This window comes from Lithobates pipiens, unplaced genomic scaffold (assembly GCF_037356315.1).
Source record: "Lithobates pipiens isolate NorthernLeopardFrog02 unplaced genomic scaffold, aLitPip1_a1.2 Scaffold_28, whole genome shotgun sequence".
Lineage (NCBI taxonomy): Eukaryota > Metazoa > Chordata > Amphibia > Anura > Ranidae > Lithobates > Lithobates pipiens.
In genome coordinates this window covers 8,181,473-8,208,870 of record NW_027507789.1, presented here as the reverse complement: position 1 = coordinate 8,208,870, position 27,398 = coordinate 8,181,473, and the positions used below count along the sequence as shown (strand labels likewise).

At 47.0% G+C, this 27,398-nt stretch overlaps 2 protein-coding genes across 3 annotated transcripts in view; one reads left to right on the top strand and one right to left on the bottom strand.

Annotated features, from left to right (window-relative positions):
- TMC8 (transmembrane channel like 8) overlaps positions 1-21,840 on the bottom strand; it is a 58,593-nt gene extending 36,753 nt beyond the window's left edge. The window contains exons 1-6 of one of the 2 annotated variants that reach the window (XM_077458645.1): positions 21,698-21,840; positions 16,742-16,879; positions 6,013-6,155; positions 4,023-4,163; positions 3,350-3,423; positions 2,170-2,309 (exon numbers count right to left, since the gene is read on the bottom strand). In XM_077458645.1, coding sequence (XP_077314771.1) covers positions 2,170-2,309; positions 3,350-3,423; positions 4,023-4,163; positions 6,013-6,155; positions 16,742-16,857 — 614 coding nt within the window. In that variant the 5' untranslated portion in view covers positions 16,858-16,879; positions 21,698-21,840. The remainder of the gene's footprint in view (positions 1-2,169; positions 2,310-3,349; positions 3,424-4,022; positions 4,164-6,012; positions 6,156-16,741; positions 16,880-21,697) is intronic. The other variant, XM_077458646.1, reaches the window with a different exon arrangement.
- TMC6 (transmembrane channel like 6) overlaps positions 21,827-27,398 on the top strand; it is a 54,794-nt gene continuing 49,222 nt past the window's right edge. Inside the window, exon 1 of the mRNA XM_077458644.1 lies at positions 21,827-21,971. The gene's annotated coding sequence lies outside the window, so the exon portion shown is untranslated. The remainder of the gene's footprint in view (positions 21,972-27,398) is intronic.

Genomic DNA, 27,398 nt, shown 5'->3' with positions numbered 1-27,398 from the left:
ATCTGATCAAGCACAGATGTGTTTTATTGGCTGTTTCCCTGGCTGTATCTGTTAGGGAAAGATAGCTCTGAAACTGATAGTGACAACTTCAGAATCCTCATCCCTTTTGGCTTCATTAGTCACAGAGGAGATGGGGGAAAGCATGTTCCTCCATCTCCTCTGTGTGCAGCTGACACAACTGGTGGAACAGGAGTCTAAGAATGGCAGTGCTGTAAAAGTGATCGGGTTGCTGTAAGGCTCTCCTATCACTATTACAGTAAAGCTGATTGCCGGCAGAAAAATATAATAACAGGATATGATAATAAACGCCTGTTTCTGAGTCTGTGTGTATATATATATATATATATATATATATATATATATTAGGGCTGTTACTGATTCAAATTTTCGTGTTAGATTAATCGTTTTTTTTAATCGATTCATCGACTAATTTTGATTAATTATAACGCACAGTAAAGTCAGTTTATATAGTGAAACACAGGGCTTACAACTCCGTCTGACTACTTAGATCTTGAAATTTAAAAGCAGCGGCAACCCGGCTCATCTCACAGGTTTGCTAATCTGACAGAAGTTCGCTGCTTTTAAATTTCAACATCTAAGCAGTCAGACTTCTAAGTCCTGTACTTCACTATATAAACTGACTTTACTGTTATAAATACGTCTAAAATGCAAAACTCCGGTGGGTGTAACAAGATGTCCGCTTTCCCCCTTCTTTGTGTATCCTTAGTGTGGACGAGTGTGGGGTGTAGCAAGATGGCGGCAACGGAACGTCACTTCCGTAGCAAACTGCGATGGGTCGCCGAATATGTCGTTATAGAGGCACTTGAGGAAGGGCGGAGAGGTGAGTACTGATCAAAATAATTTTGATCGTTCAAAAAAATTAACGATTAATCGAGGAATTAATCTTTAAATTTCCCAGCCCTAATATATATATATATATATATATATATATATATATATACCCTATGAGCAGAACACTAAATTCTCCAAATCACATGTGAGGAAGCCCAGCCACCCCCACTTGGTTTGAAGACAGGGCTGGACTGGGACAGAAATTTGGCCCTGGACTTCATCCAGAGCGGCCCACTTACATTTTGAGTGTCCCATCAGCACCCCCTTACAACAGAGTGTCCCATCAGCACCACCTTACATCAGAGTGTCCCATCACCAGCCCCCTTACATCAGAGTGTCCCATCACCAGCCCCCTTACATCAGAGTGTCCCATTACCAGCCCCCTTACATCAGAGTGTCCCATCAGCACCACCTTACATCAGAGTGTCCCATCAGCAGCCCCCTTACAACAGAGTGTCCCATCACCAGCCCCCTTACATCAGAGAGTCCCATCACCAGCCCCCTTACATCAGAGTGTCCCATCAGCACCACCTTACATCAGAGTGTCCCATCAGCAGCCCCCTTACATCAGAGTGTCCCATTACCAGCCCCCTTACATCAGAGTGTCCCATCAGCACCCCCTTACATCAGAGTGTCCCAACAGCACCCCATTACATCAGAGTGTCCCATCAGCAACCTCTTACATCAGAGTGTCCCATTACCAGCCCCCTTACATCAGAGTGTCCCATCAGCACCCCTTACATCAGAGTGTCCCATCAGCACCCCCTTACATCAGAGTGTCCCATCAGCACCCCCTTACATCAGAGTGTCCCATCAGCACCCCCTTACATCAGAGTGTCCCATCACCAGCCCCCTTACATCAGAGTGTCCCATTACCAGCCCCCTTACATCAGAGTGTCCCATTACCAGCCCCCTTACATCAGAGTGTCCCATCAGCACCCCCTTACATCAGAGTGTCCCATCAGCACCCCATTACATCAGAGTGTCCCATCAGCAACCTTTTACATCAGAGTGTCCCATTACCAGCCCCCTTACATCAGAGTGTCCCAACAGCACCCCCTTACATCAGAGTGTCCCATCACCAGCCCCCTTACATCAGAGTGTCCCATCACCAGCCCCCTTACATCAGAGTGTCCCATCAGCAGCCCCCTTACATCAGAGTGGCCCACTGAGCCATCGGCCCACCGGGAAACTCCCGGTAGTCCCGATGGCCAGTACATGCCTGTTTGAAGAGGTAAGTGATGGAAGACGGAGAAGGTGGTAAACATCGGCCTACAAAGAGCTTGTTGGCAGCTTTCATTATAAATACGATCCTACCTCTGCAGGAGGCCGAGTCCACACATAGACAAGAAGAGGAGAGGGGTGAGCAGGTAAGCCACCTGGGTATTGAATGAAGAATCTGATCCCGTCATCTCACTGTAATGTCCATAGAAAAGGTAAGTGTCTGCCATGAAGCCCTGAAAGACAAGAGATCAGACAATGATTTACTTTATAGACATAGACATAGATGTGCACCCCACAACTCAAACACTTGTGTGTGTGTGTGGGGGGGGGGGGCTAAGAGAGAGAGAGAGGTGGGTAAGAGAGAGAGGGGGTGTAAGAGAAAGAGAGAAGGGGGTAAGAGAGGGAGGGTGAGAGAGGGGGTAAGAGAAAGAGGAGGGCGAGAGGGGGTAAGAGCATACCTCCCAACTTTTTGAGCATGAGGGACACCTCTCAGCAAAAGTATGCAGGCATAGGACACACCCCTTGCCACACCCACTTAAAGGAGAATTGTACAAAATAACAAGATGGGTTAAACCCATAAGTGTTTTTTTTTTCTTTTTAGCACTATTCTCCTTTATATTGATGTGGACGTTCCTTGGTCTTCATGGCAGTGTTTGGTTAGTGGTGCCTCTTGCTTTGGTGTTGCAGCCTCTGGGGCCTTTCAAAAAGGTGTGTCTATGTAATGACGGATCATGTGACACTTAGATTGCACACAGGTGGACATCATTTCACTAATTATGTGACTTCTGAAGGGTAATTGGTGGCACCAGAGCTTTTTATGGGCTTCATACCAAAGGGGGGTGAATACATACGCACATGCCAATTATCAGTTTTTTTCTGAAAAATAGTTTTATGTATATATTTTTCTAATTTTACTTCACTAACTTAGACTATTGTGTTCTGATCCATCACATATAATTCAGATTAAAAAAAAACTGTGAACTAAAGGCTGTAATGTAAAAAAAATAGGTAAAAAGCCAAAGGGGGGGGGGGGGGGGTGAATACTTTTGCAAAGCACTGTAGCACAGATGGCTCCTAATCCTTCCCTGAAGCCATAGATTCACTGTATCATCTTTATATACAGTATTGTATTGGGGGGGGGGGGTGTTATATGTATATGGGAGTGCAGTATGTAATTATTTTTTTATTTTTTAGTGAAGACAAGTCATCCACATTCATGGAACGGCTCCATCTATTGCCTTAGTACGGGGATTTATTGATTGATGTCACCCACTTCTCCGGTGAAGACGTCCAGTACAGCGTGAAAGGATCTAGTGGGAAAGGAAGTGAAGTTTCCACAAGGTGCTGCTGGGAAGAGAATGAAAAAAATATAAAGACAATATCAAAATTATATCATAAAAGGCCTAAAAAATATCTTTAAGTGGATCCCTTTGTGTCGGCCACATCAAATAGACAATTCAGGAAGGATTCTGATTGGCTGTTAAGGACAGGTAATCTTCGATACAACCAGAGGCATGGATTAGGGGGTACCACCAGTCCTCCTGTACGGGGTCCAGGCCAGTAGGGGGCACAGGCAACTGGGTAATTTGGATGTTGCTGCTGCCCAGGCCCCCCTGTTTTTATTACCCCCCCCCACCCACATAGTGCTTCCCGGCTTCCCTCCTCCCCTTTCCACCGGCAGCTGCAAGGAAACAATAGGATCCTTCAGGATGGAGAGTGGTGGAAGAATCCAGTAAACATGCCACATTTACCAGCTCCTTCCTTTCCTGAATGAACGCATTGAGTGATTGGTACTGATCACTCATATTGTTCATTCATAACTGAAGCATAGTAAACTGTGTTTATTTGGGGGTTGGCTGTATAGGCCCCCACCCCCCCCCTTCCCCGTGGTTTCTAACAACAGCCCCGGCTACAACAATCCTCTACACAAAAGAAAGATCTCTCACCATGAAGACGCTGAGTGGAGCCTTTGAGAAACGCGGTGGGAATGATGACCAGGCCGGTGGTAAGGAGAAATGACAGGAAATTCAGCAGCATCAAGAAACGCAGGAAGGAGAAATAGGAGCTGATACTGGAACCGAACTTCCCTGGTGCATGATGGGAAAATATGATATTTTTGGTTGGGTTAAGTCGATCTAAATGTGTAACTGAATGACAATACGTTTAACGATTTGTGTTACATTAACAACATTCATGTTTTTTCTTAAAAATGCTGCTAATCTCTTACGGCCTCATTCAGCCACTTCCTGTCTACCAGAGCCCCAGCATCATATCTTTGCTCTGATTGGGTTTTCTGGTGCCCAATGAGCTTTGACACGGATGCTTATAGCTCTGGTGCCCAACACGAGGCCTGCCACCAGCGCTTGGCATGCTCCAGAACTCAGTGGAAGTCTACAGGGTTAGTTTAGGAGCGATGGTGGATCGTCTCTTGCTCCTGTATAGGTAGACCCTAAAAATAGGCTTTATTGGCCATGTCTGCACCCGTCTCACAGCCCCCCCTGCTTCCTTTACCCCCCAGGCACCTCTCTTCCATCAACCACTCCTCTACCAGTTGCATCTCTACCAGTCACACCTCTCAGGGACCTCTTCTTTCATAAACGGCTCCCTTATTGGCCATGTCCTCACCAGTCACACAGCCTTCCCTCTTTCCTTTCCCTCCCCCGCCACCTCTCCCCATAAACCACTCCTCTACCAGTTGTGCCCCCACCAGTCACACCGGCTCCCCATGGATCATTTCTTCCATCAACTAATTCTTTATTGGCCATGTCTCCAACAGTCACACAACCCTTCCCCCCCCCATTTCCTTTCCACTGGGCTTCTTTCCCCCATCAACCACTCCTCTACCAGTTGTGCCCCCACCAGTCACACCGGCTCCCCAGGGACCTCTTTTTTCAGCAACCACTCCTTTGTTGGCCATGTCCCCACCAGTCACACAGCTGCTGTCCTTCCTTTCTCCCCCATCAACCACTCCTCTACCAGTTGTGACCCCACCAGTGACACAGCTCCCCCCCTATTTTATTTCCACCGGGCACCTCTCCCTCATCAAAGACTCCTCTACCAGTTGTGCCCTCACCAGTCACACCGGATCCCCAGGGATCATTTCTTCCATCAACTACTTCTTTATTGGCTATGTCTCCACCAGTCACACAGCTCCCAACTACTTCCTTTCCGCCAGGCACCTCTCCCCAATCAAAGACTCTTCTACCACTTGTGACCCCCACCAGTCACACCGGCTCCCCAGTGACCTCTTCTCCCATCAACTGCTCCAATACTGACTGTGTCACCACCAGTCGTACAGCTACCCCCTCTCCCCCTCCCCCAGGCACCTCTTCCGCCCCCTCTCCCAAAAAAAACTCCTCTACCAGCCATGTCCTCACCAGGCACACAGCCCCATCCCCTTTGCTTCTCCCGAGCAACTCTCCCTCGTCAACTGATCCTCAACCACCCATGTCCCCACCAGTTATACCACCTTCTCACTCTGGGCACCTCTCCCCCATCAGCTGTTCCTCTACAGGCTGTATTCACCAGTCGCAAAGTCCCACCCCCTTCCCCCTGGACAACTCTCCCCCATCAACTGTTTCTCTGCCAGCCATGTCTCCACTTGTCATACCCTCCTTTGCCCCAGGCACCTCCCCCCTATGAACTATTCCTCTACCAGTTGTGTCCCCACCAGTCCCATTGGTTATTGGTTGAACTAGATGGACTTGTGTGTTTTTTCAAACTTGCTAACTATATAACTATGTGTCTTCCACCAGCCACCTCTGGAGTTAGTGCTTTTGTGAAGCAAAAAATGCTTTCTGGATTGTGATTTTACTGGCTGCATGCTTCTCCGGTGCCAGGCAATTAACATTTTCAGAAGGAGACTTATCAATAGCCAAAAATGTATTTTCTCCCAGTTCAGCCTTCTTTTAATATGTACTGTGTTTGGTCTCTCACCTCTGATGGCGATAAGTGTCTTTTGCCACAGCTTCATAGTTGCCAGGATCTGAAGGCTTTTGGCCCAGGCAGGACGCAGACATGAGCAATTGTTTTGAGTAAAGGGAATCCAGAATCTAGTACTTCCAGTCTGATGAGCCTCCCTGTGCACAGAAAAAAAAACAATCTGCAGTTGTGTAAGACCATTCACAAATGATGACGAGTCCACAGTTTTCCAAGACTGCAGTTATTGGTCTAAAGGAGCCACGAATCTGGACTTCTTCCCACCGTTCCCAAACTGCCTGAACATCTCCCCTAACCACTCCTAGTGCCTAAGGGCCCATGCACACTGGCTTAAAAAAAATGCCAGTGCTCTTGGCAGAAAAAAAACCGCTAATGTTGAGTGTTTTTGTACTAGCGTTTATGAGCGTTTAGCATTTTTTTTCTGCCAGGAAACCGCTCTCAATAACACAAAACAGAGGGGACTTTTTTCTAATGCCGCGGACATGCGGTCGGATTTTTCGATGGGAAATGTTGCATGCGAGGTGGTAGCCCCACCATCCAAGTGGACATAGGGCTGGCGATATTAGAGAGCCGCTCACCACGCTTCGCTCGCCACGCTTCGCTCGCCACGCTTCGGGCACGGCCTCGCTGCGCTCGGCTCTTTTTATTCCAACTCTATGTCCACTTGGATGGTAGGGCTTGAACCTGGACTCACGGCGCAGGCGCCGTTCATCTTCGGCTATTTTCGGAATCTGTGTGTGCTGTGTACTGCGCATCTATCCGATGGGGGACTCTATATGATAGGACACCGGCAACAAAAGTTGGATAGCAGGTTCTCAGATTTTCCACCAACAAAACTTTGTCGTCGGAAAGTCGCGTGTACACAAGTCCGTAGCACAAAAGTTCCACGCATGCTCGGAATCAAGCAGGAGGAGCCGCACCGGCTATTGAACTTCCTTTTTCTCGGCTCATCGCGCGTCTTGTTTGGTCACCGCGTTCCCAGGTTCGTAATTGTTGGCCAACATTTGTGTGACCGTGTGTGTGCAAGACAAGTTGGAGCCAACATCCTTCGAACAAAAATCAACGGTTTTGTTGGCGGAAAGTCCGATCGCGTGTACGGGGCATAACTCTAAACGTTGAACCTAAAGCGTACCTCCCCCCTAAAGTGGAAGTTCCGCTCATCTGATCCCTCCCCCTCTCCGGTGCCACAATTGGCCCCTTTTCAGGGGGGAGGGGGGTGCAGATACCTGGATAATCCAGGTATCTGCACCCACTTCCGGGACAAGCTAGCCGCAGATGCCCCGCCCCCCCTAATGTGCATGGACACATAGGAAAACATTAGTTGCTTCTACAGGCAAAACTCTAAACTCCTATAGGAGCAGCGTTTTTTTTAAGCCAGTTTTGGATGGACCTTAAAACATTTTAATATCTAAGCTCCATGTAGCACATACCGCACACAAGATTTTGTGTCTGTATTAGTAACTCCTGCCCTCGGCTTCCTTCCCTGTTTCAGCGGCCAGGCTGGGCACTTCTACTGTCGGCTTGACCTGTTTTTATGAGCAGCGGTTAACCACTGGAAAGGCCAGGCCGCTGGCTGAAGTGGGTGTAAGGATGAGTGAAGGATCTCATGTATCCAGGTCATGGTATATCTAGTACAGCCTTTCTCAACCTTTTCAACACAGAGGAACCCTTGAAATAGTTCTCTGGACTCGGGGGGAACCTCTGCTGAAAATTTGATATCTACAACTCATGATACATTAGTGTGATGGTCAGTGGGAAGAATGGTCCGCACACTTGTGGTCATTGGGAAGAATGGTCCTCACACTTGTGGTCATTGGGAAGAATGGTCCTTACACTTGTGGTCATTGGGAAGAATTACCTCCTTACAGGTAGCTAAAAAGATCAATGGTGTGAGTGGGAACTTATTTGATAGGCAGAAATTGCCCAATGCTGAAGGAACCCCTACAACCTCTGGAGGAACCCTGGTTGAAAATCACTGGTCTAGTAGTAGTTGGTCAGGTCACACTCAGTTGGACTTGATCTGTAACATTAAAGATATTTCATAGCTTCTCCAATCCACTTCTTCTCATCTAATAAGTGTCAGGAAGATACCCCAACATTTATCTAAACACTAGATGCCGATTGTCCAAGAACAGGGTGGGAGATTTAATAGTGGTTGACCCCCCCCCCCCCTCACGTTCTAGTTACTGTAAATCTTATAACCCTTGGTGTCAGGGAGTCAGCAGAGGTGTTAACCGCTCAACTTACATGTCCGAAGATGCAGATTGTTGTCAGATCCCTAGGGTAGGAATGTTAAAATGGTGTTATACGAAGGACAGACCACAACTTGTGGTTGAACTAGATGGACTTGTGTCTTTTTTTCAACCTGACTAACTATGTATCTTTCACACCTCCCATGCTGTTCTTGGACACTCAACATTCTGGTGTCTAGTTCCTCAATGCGTGGTGTGACCAGCGTCATATAGTACTGCCTGACGTCTTGCAGCCCTCCTCTGAATAATGGGTATTCATACACTAAAGGAAAAAAAGAAAAGAATGAGGGCGCACCGACCTAGTGCATTACCACTAGTAAAGCATTATTCAATTAAAAAACAGCAAAGTGTATACTCAAAAACGAGTATTGATAGAAGTCATAATCAGTAGAGCAAAATCCACTGTTCTGAACATCGACAAGCCAGGACCTGATGTTGAGTGGATCAAATGATACCTCGAGATGGCTGACGCGTTTCTGGGGAGAACCCCTTTCCTCGGAGCCGAAACAGGCAATGGTTAACCATGGAAACCATTGCCCATTTAGGCTCTGAGGAAAGGGGTTTTAATTGAATAAAGCTTTACTAGTGGTAATGCACTAGGTCGGTGCGCCCTCCTTCTTTTCTTTTTTTTTCACTTAAAGCGGGAGTCCGCCGGGACTCCGCGTTTTTTTTTTTTTTTTTAAAGTCAGCAGCTACAAATACTGCAGCTGCTGACTTTTAAAATAGTGACACTTACCTGTCCAGCGCGCCCGCGATGTCGGCACCCGAAGCCGATCTCTAGATCGACACTCGAGTGCTGCCGCCGCCATCTTGGGTATGGGAATCAGGAAATGGAGCCTTTCGGCTTCATTTCCCGGTTCCCTACTGCGCATGCGCGAGCCGCGCTGCGCAATGAGGACGGTCCCCGCTGCCTCTGGGATCTGTGTGTTTCCCAGCAGGCAGCGGGGCACTTGCGGAAGGGGGCAGGCACTTGCGGAAAGGGGCGTAATGTACGCCCCTTTCCGCAAAGAGCTAGCCCGGAAGTGGGTGCAGTTACCTGGATTATCCAGGTAACTGCACCCCCCTCCCCCCTGAAAGGTGCCAATTGTGGCGCCGGAGGGGGGGAGGGTTCCGATGAGCGGAAGGTCCACTTTAGGGTGGACCTCCGCTTTAACCGCTCAACTTACATGTCCGAAGATGCAAACTGTTGTCAGATCCCTAGGGTAGGAATGTTAAAATGGTGTTATACGAAGGACAGACCACAACTTGTGGTTGAACTAGATGGACTTGTGTCTTTTTTCAACCTGACTAACTATGTAACTTTCACACCTCCCATGCTGTTCTTGGACACTCAACATCTACAAAAAAAAAAAAATGTTTCCTGCGCTCTGGTGTCTAGTTCCTCAATGCGTGGTGTGACCAGCGTCATATAGTACTGCCTGACGTCTTGCAGCCCTCCTCTGAATAATGGGTATTCATACACTAAAGGAAAAAAAGAAAAGAAGGAGGGCGCACCGACCTAGTGCATTACCACTAGTAAAGCTTTATTCAGTTAAAAAACAGCAAAGTGTATACTCAAAAACGAGTATTGATAGAAGCCATAATCAGTAGAACAAAATCTACTGTTCTGAACATCGACAAGCCAGGACCTGATGTTGAGTGGATCAAACGATATCTCGAGATGGCTGACGCGTTTCTGGGGAGAACCCCATTTCTCAGAGCCTAAACGGGCAATGGTTAACCATGGAAACCATTGCCCATTTAGGCTCTGAGGAAAGGGGTTTTAATTGAATAAAGCTTTACTAGTGGTACTGCACTAGGTCGGTGCGCCCTCCTTCTTTTCTTTTTTCTTTTTTTTCACTCAACATCTACACCAGGGTTTCTCAACCAGGGTTCCTCCAGAGGTTGCTAGGGCTTCCCTATTGCCTTGGAGAAGCTATGGAATGTATTCAACATTACAGAACAAGTCCGGCTAAATAGAGGGAATGAGGTTTCTCCACAGGATTGTTGGGCTTGCTGCCAATGAGAAGGGTGAGGAGTCCTGCTGGCAACTTCTTGACACTCTTTTGTAACGAGAGTCTCCAGCTGAAGTAATCAGGAGGACATCTTAATGAATTGTTTCTGCAATAACTGCACATCTTTCATTACCTGGTAATCCCGTGTTCTGTATGTATTTAGTCACTGTTCACATGCTACACGAACATAAGTAAAGATATTTTGCATATATATATATAAACACACACACATACACGATAGTTGCACACACTTCCTTTTTTTCTTTTCTTTTTTTTTTTTAACATCAGAAAAGAAACAAAACAGGAAACACAAAAGCAATATACATTTAACCCTTTGAGAACCATAACATTACCATCATCAATATAAAAATAAAAAAATTTTTTCCCTTTAAAGCGGTGTTTCAGCTGTAAAAATTTTTTTTTTTAAAGTCACCAGCTAAAAAAAAAAAAGTAGCTGCTGACTTTTAATAAGGAGACTTACCTTTCCAGGGCGCCCGCAATGTCGGCTCTCGGGTCCCAGCCCCGCCATACTCACTAAGGGGAACAGGCAGTGGAGCCTTGCGGCTTCACTGCCCGCTTCCTACTGCACATGCGCGAGTAGCCTGGCGCTTTGTGAATGGGATGCGCTGTGTTAGGGAACACACAGTTCCCAGAACACAGCGCGCCCCCATTACCCAGAAGACAACACGGAGGAGGGGAGAAGACCGAAGCTCACCGAGGAGCAGGAAGAAGGCAGATTATGAAGACTATATTATATTTAAACATCCGTGGCGTCTATGAGAACAGCCATGGTACTAACCCTGCATTCTGGAGTGGAAACCTGGATACCCCATTTAAACCCTGTAAAGGGAAAAAGCACATCCAGCCAAACACGAAAGTGTGAGGCATATACAGCGGGTGAGTGTAATCACATAAGGGGAGAGGAGTCACATCTAGAGCGGTGTGGTGGAGGAGTGTAGATGTAATCTGCTGTTTATTCAAGAGACACTGGTTAAACGTTTTTTTCACTATTCCATTATTTGGATTATGATCTGAAGATTCAACGTATGGACTATGATGTTACTGGGATACATTATATTCTCAGGAGCTTTTCACAGTGGTGTTGGTAACAATGTTTTTAGGAAGTGGACATTGTTTGATAGAACTTGAAACAATTCATTTGATTCTCGTTATTTGTTTATTTACTTTTTAGTGTTGAATAATATTTAGTCACAGGATATTTGTTTTTTTTTTTTTTTTTTTTTTCAACAGATCGTATATATTTGTTATCACTATTCATCTGGTGATATGCACTATATAATAATTTGTGTTAATTAATTTCAATACAAACTATTAATTTTCTCTATGCTCGGGGCAGGGCTTGCACAGTGTAGTAACATTTAGTAATTCATGTTCACTGGACTGGGTCTATCATCTTTAATATTTTTGAATTCACTGGTGTGGATTTATATTCAGCGCTGCTTTTTCTATTGTTTAGATAAGGAATATTGTACAGATTATGAAGACTGCCTAGCAACAGGGATTTCTGGCAAGGTAAAAAATATATTTTTTTTTCAAATGTTTTTTTTTTTACATTTTTTTAAGAATATTAATGCTCTTTTTTTTTTTTTTTTTTTTAGGGTGGCCCTCCACTTTAACCACTTCCCACCCGGCCAATGCACATATACGGCCGGGTGGGAGCCGCCTACTCCTGATATGACGTTCAGGAACGTCATTCAGGAGTAGCGGGATCGCGCGCGCGCGCGCCCGCGCAGCGGCGCGATCCCGATGCGCCCGTGTCACCCGGACACGGCGCATCTCAGATCGGCAGGAGGGCTCTGTGATTGGCCCTCCTGATCACATGACGGCCGTGTCCAATCACGGCCGTCATGTGATGTAAACAAACAGCCGGTTGCTAGGCAATCGGCTCCTCCTCTCCTCACACAGAAGTCATCGCTGTGGAGAGGAGAGCAGATCGCTGCAGCCGGCTGCTGATCAGTGAGTATGGGCTGCTTTTTACAGCTTTTTACTCACTGATCACCAGTCTAGTGTACACAGTAAACACACCACACAGTAAACACATCACACAGTATAAACACAATGTCCCCACACATGTCCCCAAAACATACATGTCCCCAAATAATAAAAACACATGTCCCTAATAATAAAAACATGTCCCCCACATATGTCCCACTAAAATCACATGTCCCAATGATTATCTGCACACATATGTACGTGATCACCTGCACACATATGTACATGATCATTTGCGTACATATGTCCGTGATCACACAAACCAATTATTATACACTTAACGGATTTTTTTTTACCAAAAACATGTAGCAGAATACATTTTGGCTTAAATTTATGACAAAATTTGATTTTATTGGATTTTTATTGAAGTAGAAAAAAGAAAATAGTTTTTTTTTTCCAAATTTCCGCATTTTTGCGCTTATATCGCAAAAAATAAAAAACGGAGTCGTGAATAAATACCACCAAAATAAAGCTCTATTTGTGCGAACAAAATGATAAAAATTTCATTTGGGTACAGAGTAGCATGACCGCGCAATTGTCACTGAAAGCGCTAGAGCGCTGAAAGCTGAAAATTGGGCTGGGAAGGAAGGGGGCGAAAGTGCCCTGTATTGAAGTGGTTAAGAATGTATTTGAACAATAAATAAAACCATTTCCACACTTGTGTCATTTTTGGGGGAGGAATTATGATCCAATAAGATCTGACTATTTAGGTTACTTTTTATGGAAAAAAAAAAAAAAAGAAGCGATTTCTATTTTCGTACAGTTTAGTAAGTTCGTACACTTCAGTTGCTGTAACTTATGCCCCGTACACACGAGCGGACTTTTCGACATCAAAGGTCCAACGGAATTCGATCGTGTGTGGGCTGCAGCGGACTTTTGAATTGCAAAAATCCGACAGACTTTAGAAATGGAACATGTTTCAAATTTTTCCGACGGAACTCCGCCGGACCCAGTTCCTACCGAGAAATCCGCTCGTGTGTATGCAGGTCCGACGGACAAAAACCGACGCGAGGGCAGCTATTGGCTACTGGCTATGAACTTCCTTATTCTAGTCCGGTCGTACGTCATCACGGTCGAATCCGTCGGACTTTGGTGTGATTGTGTGTGGCCAAGTCCGTTCATTCGGAAAGTCCGTCAGAACTCTGTCAGAACTCCGTCAGAAATCCGTCTAAAGTCTGTCGGACCTAGTCCCTCGAAAAGTCCGGTCGTGTGTACGCGGCATAAGCCATTTTATGAAATAACTGGCAAAAAGCTAGATCCATTTGTTGATAAGAACTAATATTTTGACTCAAACCAAAAAAAAAAAAAAAAGAAGTATTTTAAGTTCTTAATCAGATGATACAGGCAAATAAAAACATTGGACAAATACGTCCCTTGGTCCTCAAAGGGTTAAAGCTTTCAAGCCAGCGCCACATACACCCCAGGCATCTATATTTAGTGTCATACATAATATCATTAATTGAAACAGCAATACAAACCTGAAAAACCCCAAAAAAGGAACATTACTATCCTTATCTTATTAGATACACTCAGGGACATACTTCCTATCTTAGGCACCAGCCTTCAATCGTATGACAACAAACAGTAAACGAAGGGACCTAACCTAGCCTATAAGTATAAATAATAAAGTAATATAAATCCTGTATAATAATAATAATAAGTGGCCAATCCATCACTAATTCTACCGGGCTCAGGCCTGGAGTGTCCAGCCATGGACCCCATAGGTTATTAAATTTATGGGGTCGCCCCCTATGCTGATATACAGTATGGATAATCCAAGGCAGCCTTTCTCAACCTTTTCAACACAGAGGAACCCTTGAAATAGTTCTCCGGTCTCGGGGGGAACCCCCTGCTAAAAATGAGAAATCTACAACTCATGATACATTAGTGTGATGGTCAATGGGAGGAATGGTCCTTACACTTGTGGTCATTGGGAAGAATTACCTCCTTAAAGATAGTTAAAAAGGTCAATGGTGTTGGTGGGAACTTATCTGAGAGGCAGAAATGGCCCAAAGCTGAAGGAACCCCTACAACCTCTGGAGGAACCCTGGTTGAGAATCACTGATCTAAGCCCTTGTACACACGGTCGGAGATTCCGACGGAATGTTTCCTATCGGACCGTTTTGTCGGATATTCCGACTGTGTGCGGTCTCCATCGGACTGTTTCCGTCGGAGTATCCGACGGACCAACTTTTCCAACTTGCCGGTAAAATTTTCCGACAAAATGCTCCGATCGGACATACTCCGATGGAAAAAGTGCCACGCATGCTCAGATCATATTCCTAGACCAAAGCTATTGGCTACTAGCCTGAACGTAGTCCCGTCGTAACGAAATAACGTCATCACGTTCTGTACAATTGGATTTTCCGACAACTTTGTCTGACCGTGTGTATGCAACATCACTTCCGGACCTCTTCCGGAATTAATCCGTCTGAATTACTCCGACGGATTTGGTTGTCGGAATCTCCGACCGTGTATACAAGGGCTAAGGGTTTCTCCCGTACTTTGTAACCATTCTTTGTGGGAAGGGGAGTCGGTAGACTTCCATTTTGTAAGTATTACTCTTCTGGCTTGAAAGAGAGTTTCAGCAACCGCCTCACATGCGGACGCTTGTAATTGAAAGTCATTCAAAATGCCCAGAAGGCAGGGTTTATTGTCTAGTGGTATAGGGTCTGGAACACTAAATTTATGGTGTTCAATACTCCCATTGAACATGCAGTTTCGGACACCTCCAGGTTAGGTGAATTAGATCACCATGATCTCTTAAACACTTACCAGGGGTAGAGGAGCCTAAGATACAGATCTTAAGCAGCCTGGCCAGGGTAAAGCACAAACTTCCTTTACCATTGAGTTTTTCGGTTTCATTTCCCCTCCTTACAGTACAGAAACTGTTCACACCCAAGTGACAGTCACCTTTCTGGTACTTTATTTTGACACCTTGGCCAAGATCCTCAGACACTGCCAAACATGCACTGAGACCAGGGGCGGACTGACAACTCATGGGGCCCCCGGGCAATAGGAGAAGATTATGGGGCCCTCGGGCAATAGGAGATTATAGGGCCCCGGGCAAGAGATTATGGGGCCACACAGTATTCTAACACACACATACAGTATACACACACAGACACACAATATACACACAAAGACAATTCACATACACACACTGAAAAGGTACTGGAGAGGCGGGGCAGCTATAATCTTGGGATTTTTTTTAAAAACACAGATTTTTACATACTGTCCCTGGTTTTATTGAGGCTGGCAAACCTGATGGGGCACCCTTAGTGGCATGGGGCCCTCCAGCAGTGCCCAAATGGTCAGTCCGCCCCTGACTGAGACAGTTGCATGATCTGTCACCTCACTGTGCAAAAATGCCAATAGTGACAGAGGGAGAGTCGTTTTTACAGTAAAGGGGGTTCCTGAACAGGTGTGAGACTAATTGGAGATAGCTGGGTGCTCCACACAAAGCCCGGGCAGCCTGTGGCCAATGAAGGTCTAAAGACTGGGGTCACTGCAGACAGGAGGTTGGATGAACCGGGCATTAGAGTTCCAAGGGTCTCTCTTGAAAAGCAGGAGGAGTAGCAGGACAATACTCCTGATAGGGAAAACCCAGAACTTAAGGGCTTTCAGTAACGTTGACTGCTGAAGCCGAATTCAAGATGATGTGTTTTAATATACAAGCCTATGGTTTTAGCCATAGGCAGGGAGAACAACTTTGTATAGTACATGGTATACATTCAAATATATTGTTCTAACTAAAGCTGGGAGCCTGACTACATTTATACACTCTAAAAGGGGGTGGATGTCTTGTGAGCCTCTTTGAAGGCCTAATCAAGTTGTAATTGTATTTATATTCACAAAGGGATGGTCACTTCGCACCTAGGTGTCACTTCCAGATTCTCTGGGAAAATGCCCATTCACAGCTGGAGGTGTGAATGGCATTTGGACACTATCAAGACAGCTATACAAACACATCCTGAACATTTGAAACAAATACACTTGCTTAATCAGAATACATGTTTTTGATAACATGACAAAATTGTTTATAAATAAATGGCGATTCCATTTACCCGCTCAACATGAAGAGTCATATGGGACCAGATGCTTAAAGGACTAGATTCTCTAAGGACACAAAGAGGCATATAGGACCAGATAACTATTAGGCAGCCCCCCTTCTACTTCTGTAAAGACTTTGAAGTCAACCAGATAAGGTAACAATACAGTAAAAAGGCAGCATGGGGAAGAAATATCCTTTACTTTAGTCTTAAATATCCATAGCCTTAATGAAGAACATTTTGGCATAAAGAGATACCTAAGCAAGAGGAAATCTACCCAACACCACCTAAAACACTTTACTTTGCACTGTTGGCTCCCTAATAGGTTCCCTGCCAGGGTTAAAGCAGTAAAATGTTTGTGATGTCCATCAGACCTCTATTAGAAATAATGACCATGCCCATATGAACCACCTACCTCATGCTCCGCTTCTCTCTCAAAGGGATCGGGTTGTCTCGGAGGTCACTATACTTGGCCTTTGTCTTCCTTGTTCTTGCTCCAGTGTTCCATTCCTCTGGTGGCTTGTCATTCATTTCACAAACTTGTGTCTATATCCTGTGTGCAAAGTTACATACATATATTATTATCACAGTCTACCAAAAAATCCTAAGCAGGATGGTAAAGCTGTCAACTTTGTAAGTAGTTTCTATTACCTTCCTATATGGGCAAAAGTTTGTGGACCTCTGACCATCACTCTGATATGAGCTTGTTGGACATCCCATTCCAAAACCATGGCTATTAATTTTGATCTACAACATTTCTGGCCCCTCCTCCTTCCCCCCTGCACAGGTCTCAGAAGACAGCGGGACGATTCAGAAAGCTCAGCGTGACCCGTTCCTACTCCTTTCAGATTGCCACTGTGTGGTGTCTGCTTACCCGCCCTATGCCCACATTCTTTGCTGGGAGGAGATGGGGTTGGGTAAAATAACAATACGCAGTGGCGATCTGGCAGTCCCGATCCCAGAGAACTGCAGTGGCAGACGAGAGAGAGCAAAACCTGCACCTCCTCCAGGCTCTGTCCAGATCTGGCCTGTCTTCTCCAATGCTAAGCTGACAGGAGTAGTGAAGCTGCTGTCACTACTCCTTTCAGCTTGTAGGTAGGAACTCTCCACCACCTCACATGATACCAGCGCGGCCAGGGCAGCCGTCCCTCCTGCCCACCCCTTGTCCTGGCCCTGCCTGCACAAGTGATGACCTGCCCAAGGTCCATACAGACATGGATGAGCGAGCTTAGGGTGGAAGAACTTGACTGGCCTACAGAGTCCTGACCTTAAAGAGGAGCTGCACCTAAAAAAAAAATATTAAAAGCCAGCAGCTACTAATATTGCAGCTGCTGACTTTTAATAAAATCACACTTACCTGTCCCAGGTTCCAGCGATGTCGGCGGCAGATGACGAGCGATCGCTCGTCTCGCTGCTGCCACCGCCGCCATCCTCTGTCAGGGAATCGGGAAGTGAAACATGACGGCTTCACTGCCCGGTTCCCTACTGCGCATGCGCGAGTCGCGCTGCGCGTCTCTTATGGTCCCCCGCTGTGTCTCTGGGAACTGTGTGTTTCCCAGAACACAACGGGGGGGGGGGGGGGGCGGAGCGTCTGCGGGGGTCTGCGGCGGTCTGGCCGGAAGTGGGTGCAGTTACCTGGATTATCCAGGTAACTGCACCCCCCTCCCCCCTGAAAGGTGCCGATTGTGGCACCGGAGGGGGGGAGGGATAAGATTAGCGGAACTTCCCCTTTAGGGTGAAGAACCGCTTTAACCTGACAGAACATCTTTGGGGACGAATGAGAGCGGAGACTGCGAGCCAGGCCTTCTTGACCAACATCAGTGTTTGACCTCACAAATGCTCTTCTGGAAGAATGGTCAAAAGTTCCCATAGACACATCTCCTAAACCTTGTGGACGGCCTTCCCAGAAGAGGTGAAGCTGTTGTAGCTGCAAAGGGCGGGGCCAACTCAATATTGTACCCTACGGACTAAGACCGGGATGCCATTAAAGTTCATGTGCGTGTAAAGGCAGGCGTCCCAATACTTTGGGTAATATCCCGTGCCTTGAAAAAGTATTCATACCCCTTAAAATTTCCACATTTTGTCATTTTTACAACCAAAAACGTAAATGCATTTTATTGGGATTTTATGTTCCGTTGACCTGCAGCGCATCGATCTCCCGTTCAGACCCCCGGTATAGCCGCCTCATGGCTCCGGGGCTTAGAAATCCCTGGATCTTAATCTCCTACATGTACCCCTTCAGAAGGGTGGGGGGGGGAGCGGTGGTGAAGAGGAGGGGCTCCTGTGTAAGTTCACCTTACAGATTTTTCTGTAAAGGTGATCTTACACTTTAAAGCCTTGTTATACGTACCTGCTCTCTGTAATGATTTTGCACAAAGTAGCCCCGATCCTCCTCTTCTCAGGCCCCTCGTCTGTGCACCTGGCTCCCCCCTCCTGTCAAGTGACCCCATAGCAAGCAGCTTCACACATGGAGGCTTGTCCCTGCCCACTCCATCTCCTGATTGTCTCACTGGCCGTGATTGACAGCAGGAAGAGCCAATGGCTCCCGCAGCTGCCCAAAGCCATTCAGGAGTGCGAGTACCTGGAGAGGCAAGGTTCTCATGGTTCATTGCTGGATCGAGAGGGGGGCTCAGGTAAGTCTTAGGGCAGGCTGCTGCACATAGAAAGTTTTTTTACTTTCATGCATAAAACGAACCGTGGGTCTTTACAACCACTTTAATTGAACAAGCTGAAGTTAGAAGCTGATTGGCTACCATGCAGATCTGCTCCAGATTTTGCACTCTCCAGTTTTAGTAAATCAACCCCTTAGGCTCTACCACATAGAGGTGCATTTACAGGTCCCCCTGGGAAAAAAAAAGTTGAACGTCTATAAAAGCCAGCCCAGTGTGCATGAGGCCTTGTAAGATGTCAATTCGCTAAGCTCTATGTCAGGGTCACATAGCTCCCAACTGTCCCTGATTTCGAGCAGTGTCCCTCTGTCCCTCTTTCCTCCTCATTTGTCCCTCATGTTGGTCTGATCCATATAGTTGTATATAAAATGCACTTTTTATCTATCAAAAAGCATTTTCCAGCGCAAAACCTTTCATCTGATTTCTAAATTGCTGCGTTTGTAAATTCCAAAAGCCAATATAAAGGGATAGTAGTAGTAAAAAAAAAAAAAAAAGCACTTGTGGGTTTAACCAATCTTGTTTTTTTTGTAAAATTCTCCTTTAAGGGGGCGTGGCAAGGGGGGTGTGTCCTATGCCTGCATAATTTTACTGCTAGGTGTCCCTCATTCCCATCTCAAAATGTTGGGGGGTATGGGGCCTTGGATTGCGAACATAATTCTTTCCAGAAACATGCTTGTAATACAAGGCACTTGTATATCAAAGCCAATTTCCCCATAAGAAATAATGGAAACTCAAATGATTGGTTCCACAACCATATTATTATTCATAGGTCCTCCAGTTTATAGTCCATATAAAAAGATTATAGCGATGTGATCAGGTTGTGTAACCATAAAATGTCCATCCACACATGGAAGCCTCCACAAGGGGATTAGAAGAAAGATCCAGCAGGAGCTCCAGATTATAAAAGAGAAGAGAGGCGCCTCTAAGTGTAGCAAATATGTTGCTAAATGTATCTTCATTAAAAGTAACCATATTGCTACACTTATGCCCCGTACACACGAGCAGATTCTCCATCAGAAAAATCTTAGATGGCTTTTCCGACGGAATTCCGCTCAAGCTTGGCTTGCATACACGCGGTCACACAAAAGTTTATTTCGACCGTCAAGAACGCGGTGACGTACAACACTACGACGAGCCGAGAAAATGAAGTTCAATGCTTCTGAGCATGCGTCAAATTGTTTCCGAGCATGCGTAGGAATTTTTGCACGTCGGAATTGCTACAGACGATCGGATTTTCGGTTTTCCGACCGAAACATTGATAACCTGCTCTCAGTCTTTTGCTGGCTGGAATTCGGCCAGCAAAAGACCGATGGAGCGTACACACGGTCGCATTTTCCAACCAAAAGCTCTCATCGGTCTTATGCTGGCCGAATTTCCGATCGTGTGTACGCGGCATAAGAGGCGCCTCTCTTCTCTTTTATACTCAGTTATGACGTGACGCTACTTGTATATCAAGACATCCCTTGTATATCAAGTCAAAATTTATTTTAAAATTTTGTTTGTCTTGCAAAACGCTCTCAAACCAAGGTTTTACTGTATGTAGGTATACCCTGTTTCCCCGAAAATCCCCTAAATTCCCTAAATTGCGGCATTTGTAAATTTTAAAAGCCAAAATAAAGCAATAGTAGTGATTTAAAAAAAAAAAAAGCCCTTGTGGAATTGAATGAACCTTTTTTAATGGGTTTACTTCTCCCTTAAGGGGGTGTGGCAGGGGGCGTGTCCTACCCCGTTTCCCCGAAAATAAGACCTAGCATGATTATCAGTGATGGCTGCAATATAAGCCCTACCCCCCAAATAAGCATTAAAGTCCTTGTAGATCTTATTTTCAGGGTAGGGCTTATTTTCGAGGGGAAACAGGATAGAGCTTATTTGGGGGGGGGGGGGGGTAGGGCTTATATTGCTGCCATCATCGACAATCACGCTAGGTCTTATTTTCGGGGAAATGGGGTAGGACACGCCCCTGCCACACCCCCTTAAGGGAGAAGTAACCCATTAAATAAAGGTTAATTAAATTCCACAAGGGCTTTATTTTTTACCACTACTATTGCTTTATTTTGGCTTTTAAAATTCACAAATGCAGCAATTTAGGAATTGAGTGAAAGGTTTAGCGCTGGGAAACACTTTTTGAAAGATAAAAAGTGCATTTTATACACAACTACCCTGTTTCCCCCCGAAAATAAGACCTAGTGTGCTTGTCGATGATGGCTGCAATATAAGCCCTACCCCCCAAATAAGCCCTAGTTAAAGTCCTTGTAGGTCTTATTTTCAGGGTAGGGCTTATTTTAAGGGAAAACGGGGGTAGGGCTTATTTGAGGGGCAGGGCTTATATTGCAGCCATCACCGACAATCACGCTAGGTCTTATTTTCGGGGGGAAACAGGGTATACGGATCAGACCAAAATGAGGGACAAATGAAGAGGAAAGGGGGACATTGCTCCAAATCAGGGACGGTCCCTCGAAATATAAGGGACAGTTGGGAGCGATGGGATAAGGATCGTTATGTTCAGCCATGTGACTGTCATTTTGAAATCTCATTGGACTGAAAATAACTGTCACTTTTGTAAACAATAAAGATCCTTTTTCCCAGGCTTGGCGGCAATGTGAATCGTCATCCTTTCAATCCAGATGACTGCCCCCCCCCCCCCCCCCGGCCTCGTCCCTTACATTGAATCAGGAAGGTTGTCACCTCTGACGCTCACTTACCTTGTTTGATGTTTTTCGGGGACCTCTCCCCTCCTGTGCACTGGTGTTACTGATAAGTTCAGACGGGAAGTTGTGATGCGCATACATCGAGCATAGAGGAAACCACAAGAAATGCAAAGGAAGTGTCAGCTCCTCTACCCGGGTGTACGAGGTGGCGGAAAAGACCTCAGTCATGGTGATCCGCTGACATGTCAGTAACGGAGCCGCTACAATGTAACAGAACACGGAAACAAGGAGATTATGGAAGTAAATTGAGGCGGCCAATGCCAAGAAGGTAAAGGAATAGTCCCCTAGATGATGGCCGGGGCTGCAATGAGAAGCCATTGTGTGTAATTTTGACCCATGTATGGGCAGCCTGGTTGTACACAAGTCGATCTATCAACATCAGTCCATGCTCTAAAGGAGCTTACAATTTAATGACCAGGGCTGGGACAAGGGGTAGGCAGGAGGGGCGGCTTACCTGGGCACTATGGTATCATGTGAGGTGGGAAGAGGCACCACAAGGAAACTAGGGGGAGGGGGGATTGGGGGAGTAGCATGGGGTAAGAATTGTTCTAGGAGGGGAAATTTAGGGACGTGTGCTAGGAGTGGGGATTCAGTTGATTTGTGTTGGGAGGGGGGATGGGGGAAGAGGATGTGTGCTAGGGGGCGGGATTTGTGCTATAAAAGTAATACGATAGAGGGGAATTTTTTTTTGGTGGGTGGGGGGTATTTGTGCTAGTAGGGATGCTAAGGGGGGGGGGGTACTTGTGCTATGATGGGATATTGGGGGAGGGGAATTTGGGCTGGGGGGGGATTTGTGCTTGCAGGGGAAATTTAAGGGGTAGAGGATTTGTGCTTGTAAGGAGACATTGTTTTGGGGGGGGGGGAGATTGGGCTGGGGGCATATGGGGGGGAAGGATTTGAGCTGGATGGGGGGGGGGTCAGGAAAAGATTTGTGCTGGGAGGAGGGATATCAGCAGAGTACAAATTTGTAATAAGAGGAGGGGGGATTTAGGTTTAGGGGGTGAGCATGCATATTACGTTAGTGGTCGATTTATTTATTTTTGGGAGGGGGATTTTTTGCTGGTTCATAGTGCTTATACATCTTGGGGGGGGGGGATTTGCCATGTTCGTCCTGGGCACTAGATGACCTTGTCCCAGCACTGCTAATGACCCCCCCCCCCCCCCCCCCCACACACACACACTAGTGCCAATTAAGTCGGGAGCCAATCATGTACAGAACATGCAGATAGCGCCCTCGGTCCGAGGACTCCAGAGCTGCACGACACACATGCTAACCCTAATCTGCAGTGTTGCCCCACATATTGAAGTGTTGTCACCCTAGAAAACAAATACAATCGTCACAGAAGAACTGCAAAATATGAGATTCTTGTTATTGAGATTGGAGACACTTTAATATAAATATTTAGGTAAAATAAGATACACAAACAGAAAGGAGGAAGTTTTGTTTTTAAACTTTAACATTATGAAACATTTGCAGCTGAGGCTGAGAAGTCATCAAGTGTACTGATAGCAGGATGTCACATGTTCTATGATGTCATCATGTGTACTGATAGCAGGATGTCACATGTTCTATGATGTCATCATGTGTACTGATAGCAGGATGTCACATGTTCTATGATGTCATCATTTGTACTGATAGCAGGATGTCACATGTTCTATGATGTCATCATGTGTACTGATAGCAGGATGTCACATGTTCTATGATGTCATCATGTGTACTGATAGCAGTTCCCGGGTCTGTACACCTGCTGTGCCCATTATGAGGGGTTTCCACCATCCCTGTGCTGAGTTCCCGGGCCTGCACACCCGCTGTGCCCATTAAGAAGGATTCCCACCATCCCTGTGCAAACTTTTCGGGTCTGTACACCTGCTGTGCCCATTATGAGGGGTTCCCATCATCCTTGTGCTGAGTTCCCAGGTCTGTACACCCGCTGTGCCCATTATGAGGGGTTCCCACCATCCTTGTGCTGAGTTCCCGAGACTGTACACCTGCTGTGCCCATTATGAGGGGTTCCCACCATCCCTGTGCTGAGTTCCCAGGTCTGTACACCCGCTGTGCCCATTATGAGGGGTTCCCACCATCCCTGTGCTGAGTTCCCAGGTCTGTACACCCGCTGTGCCCATTAAGAAGGATTCCCACCATCCCTGTGCAAACTTTTCGGGTCTGTACACCTGCTGTGCCCATTATGAGGGGTTCCCATCATCCTTGTGCTGAGTTCCCAGGTCTGTACACCCGCTGTGCCCATTATGAGGGGTTCCCACCATCCTTGTGCTGAGTTCCCAGGTCTGTACACCCGCTGTGCCCATTATGAGGGGTTCCCACCATCCCTGTGCTGAGTTCCCAGGTCTGTACACCCGCTGTGCCCATTATGAGGGGTTCCCACCATCCTTGTGCTGAGTTCCCAGGACTGTACACCTGCTGTGCCCATTATGAGGGGTTCCCATCATCCTTGTGCTGAGTTCCCAGGTCTGTACACCCACTGTGCCCATGATGAGGGGTTCCCACCATCCCTGTGCTGAGTACCCAGATCTGCACACCTGCTGTGCCCATTATGATGGGTTCCCACTATCCCTGTGCTGAGTTCCTGGGTCTGTACACCCGCTGTGCCCATTATGAGGGGTTCCCACCATCCCTGTGCTGAGTTCCCAGGTCTGTACATCTGCTGTGCCCAGGGCCGTCTTTAAGGCGGGGCAAAAGGGGCAGCTGCCCTGGGCCCTGTCATTGTTGTGGAGCCCAAAGCAGCTGCCTCATACTTGCCAACTATCCCAGTTTACATTCCCTTGTCCCTTGAAGTTTTAGTCCTGTGCTGCTACTAATGCTGCCCAGCTCTGCCCTATTGTTGTGTACAGATGACTCACCCGCAGACCTGTGTTTACATGTAAATACTGGCATTCATAGTAAATAGCAGTGACATGCATATGTATATAGCTGAGGCCAACTGCATTGATATGTAAATAAAGGCAGCATTCATAGGTATATCATGCCCCCCTGCAGTGAGGAGAAGGTGTGCTGTAACCTATAGCAACCAGTGAGCAGTATTACTGTACAGCAATCTCTAGTAGCCAATCAACAAGCAGAAATGTACTGTAACCTCTAGCAACTAATCAGTGAGCCTTAAGGAGTGCTGTAACCTCTAGCAACCAGTCAGTAAGCAGTAATGATATGCTGTAACCTCTGGCAACCAATCGCAATCGCTGACTGATCTGATACAGTAAACTGATTTTAAGTCTAGCTACTATTTATTGTATGTCTCAGAGAAGGTGGAGAGCGAAATTGCATGGGGGGGAGGGGGGCCCTAAGAACATTTTTGCCCAGGGTCTAATCAATATTAAAGACAGCCCTGGCTGTGCCCATTATGAGGGGTTCCCACCATCCCTGTGCTGAGTTCCCTGGTCTGTACACCTGCTGTGCCCATTATGAGGGGATCCCACCATCCCTGTGCAGAGTTCTCGGGTCTGTAAACCTGCTGTGCCCATTATGAGGGGTTCCCACCATCCCTGTGCTGAGTTCCCAGGACTGTACACCCGCTGTGCCCATTATGAGGGGTTCCCACCATCCCTGTGCTGAGTTCCAGGGTCTGTACACCCGCTGTGCCCATTATGAGAAGTTCCCACCATCCCTGTGCAGAGTTCTCGGGTCTGTACACCTGCTGTGCCCATTACATGTCTCTCGCTTGGAGTTCAGTAATGAAAATCAAGTTGTAAAAAATGTAGTAAATATTCTTTTATGGTGACTTTGTATCAGCTGAGAAGCGATGACTGATTGTATGCTCAGCGCTGTGTAACAGACTGGTATTGTGTGCATGTTGGGGGATCTTCAGGACAATACAATGATTGTGAAGGAGAGGGAGGGCAGGAACTGACATCTCATACAATAAAATTCAGATGGGGCTCTGCCAGTCAATTCCTGGCAGGCAGGAGATTTTATTTTTGTGTGGGGGGTTGGGCAGAAAATTCTGGGTGACCCGCCTCAGTAAGAATTGTATCAGATCTGCACATATGAGCTGACCAGGGGCTGGAGGAGACAGCAAGGAGAGATTGTGTGTGTGTGGGGGGGGGGGCTTAATCACATTTTTGGGTCTGAAACATGCAAAAAACAGGGGTGACAGTGTTCAATGGGGGAGGAGAGAAAAGGAGAGAGAGAGGGGGGGGAGAGAGAGAGAGAGAGCGAGAGAGAGGGAGAGAGAGAGAGGAGAAAGAAAGAGGGGGAGAGGAGGAGAAAGAGAGAGAGAGAGAGAAGGAGAGGGGGGAGGAGGAGAAAGAGAGAATAAGGAGGAAGGGGGTGAAAAAGAGAAGGGGGATATATAGAGGGGAAAAGTGATGAGAGAGTGAGGGGGGAGAAAGAGAGAGAGGGGGGTGAGGGGGAGGGAGAGAGAGAGGGGAGAGGGGGAGAGAGAGGGGGGAGGAGAGAGAGAGAGAATAATGCCGCGTACACGCAACCGGACTTTTCGACATCAAAGGTCCGACGGAACGATTCCGGCGAACCATTCGATCGTGTGTGGGCGGCAGCGGACTTTTGATTTGCAAAAATCCGACAGACTTTAGAAATAGAACGTGTTTGAAATTTTTCCGCCGGACCCAGCTCCTACCGAGAAATCCGCTCGTGTGTATGCTGGTCCGACAGACAAAAACCGACGCGAGGGCAGCTATTGGCTACTGGCTATGAACTTCCTTATTCTAGTCCGGTCATACGTTCGAATCCGTCGGACTTTGGTGTGATTGTGTGTGGCCAAGTCCGTTCATTCGGAAAGTCCGTCAGAACTCCGCCGAAAGTCCGTCGGACCTAGCCCCTCGAAAAGTCCGGTCGTGTGTACGCGGCATAAGGAGGAAAGGGGGAGAGTGAAAAAGAGAAGGGGGATATAGAGAGGGGGAAAGGGGTGAGAGAGTGAGGGGGGAGAAAGAGAGAGAAAAGGGGTGAGAGAGGGGGTGAGGGGAGGGAGAGAGAGGGGAGAAGGGGAGAGAGAGGGGGGGAGGAGAGAGAGAGAATAAGGAGGAAAGGGGAGAGTGAAAAAGAGAAGGGGGATATAGAGAGGGGGAAAGGGGTGAGAGAGTGAGGAGGGAGAAAGAGAGAGAAAGGGGGTGAGAGAGGGGGTGAGGGGGAGGGAGAGAGAGAGAGGGGAGAGAGAGAGAATAAGGAGGAAAGGGGGAGAGTGAAAGAGAGAAGGGGGATATAGAGAGGGGGAAAGGGGTGAGAGAGTGAGGGGGGAGAAAGAGAGAGAGAGAGGGGGGGGGGTGAGGGGGAGGGAGAGAGAGGGGAGAAGGGGAGAGAGAGGGGGGAGGAGAGAGAGAGAGAGAATAAGTGAGGGGGGAGAAAGAGAGAGAAAGGGGGTGAGAGAGGGGGTGAGGGGGAGGGAGAGAGAGAGAGGGGAGAAGGGGAGAGAGAGAGAATAAGGAGGAAAGGGGGAGAGTGAAAAAGAGAAGGGGGATATAGAGAGGGGGAAAGGGGTGAGAGAGTGAGGGGAGAGAGAGAGAGGGAGAGGGGGGAAGGAGAGGATAGGGAGAGAGAGAGAGGGAGAGGGGGGAAGGAGAGGAGAGGGAGAGAGAGAGAGGGAGAGGGGGGAAGGAGAGGAGAGGGAGAGAGAGAGAGGGAGAGGGGGGAAGGAGAGGAGAGGAGAGGAGAGGAGAGGGAGAGAGAGAGAGGGAGAGGGGGGAAGGAGAGGAGAGGAGAGGGAGAGAGAGAATAAGAAGGAAAGGG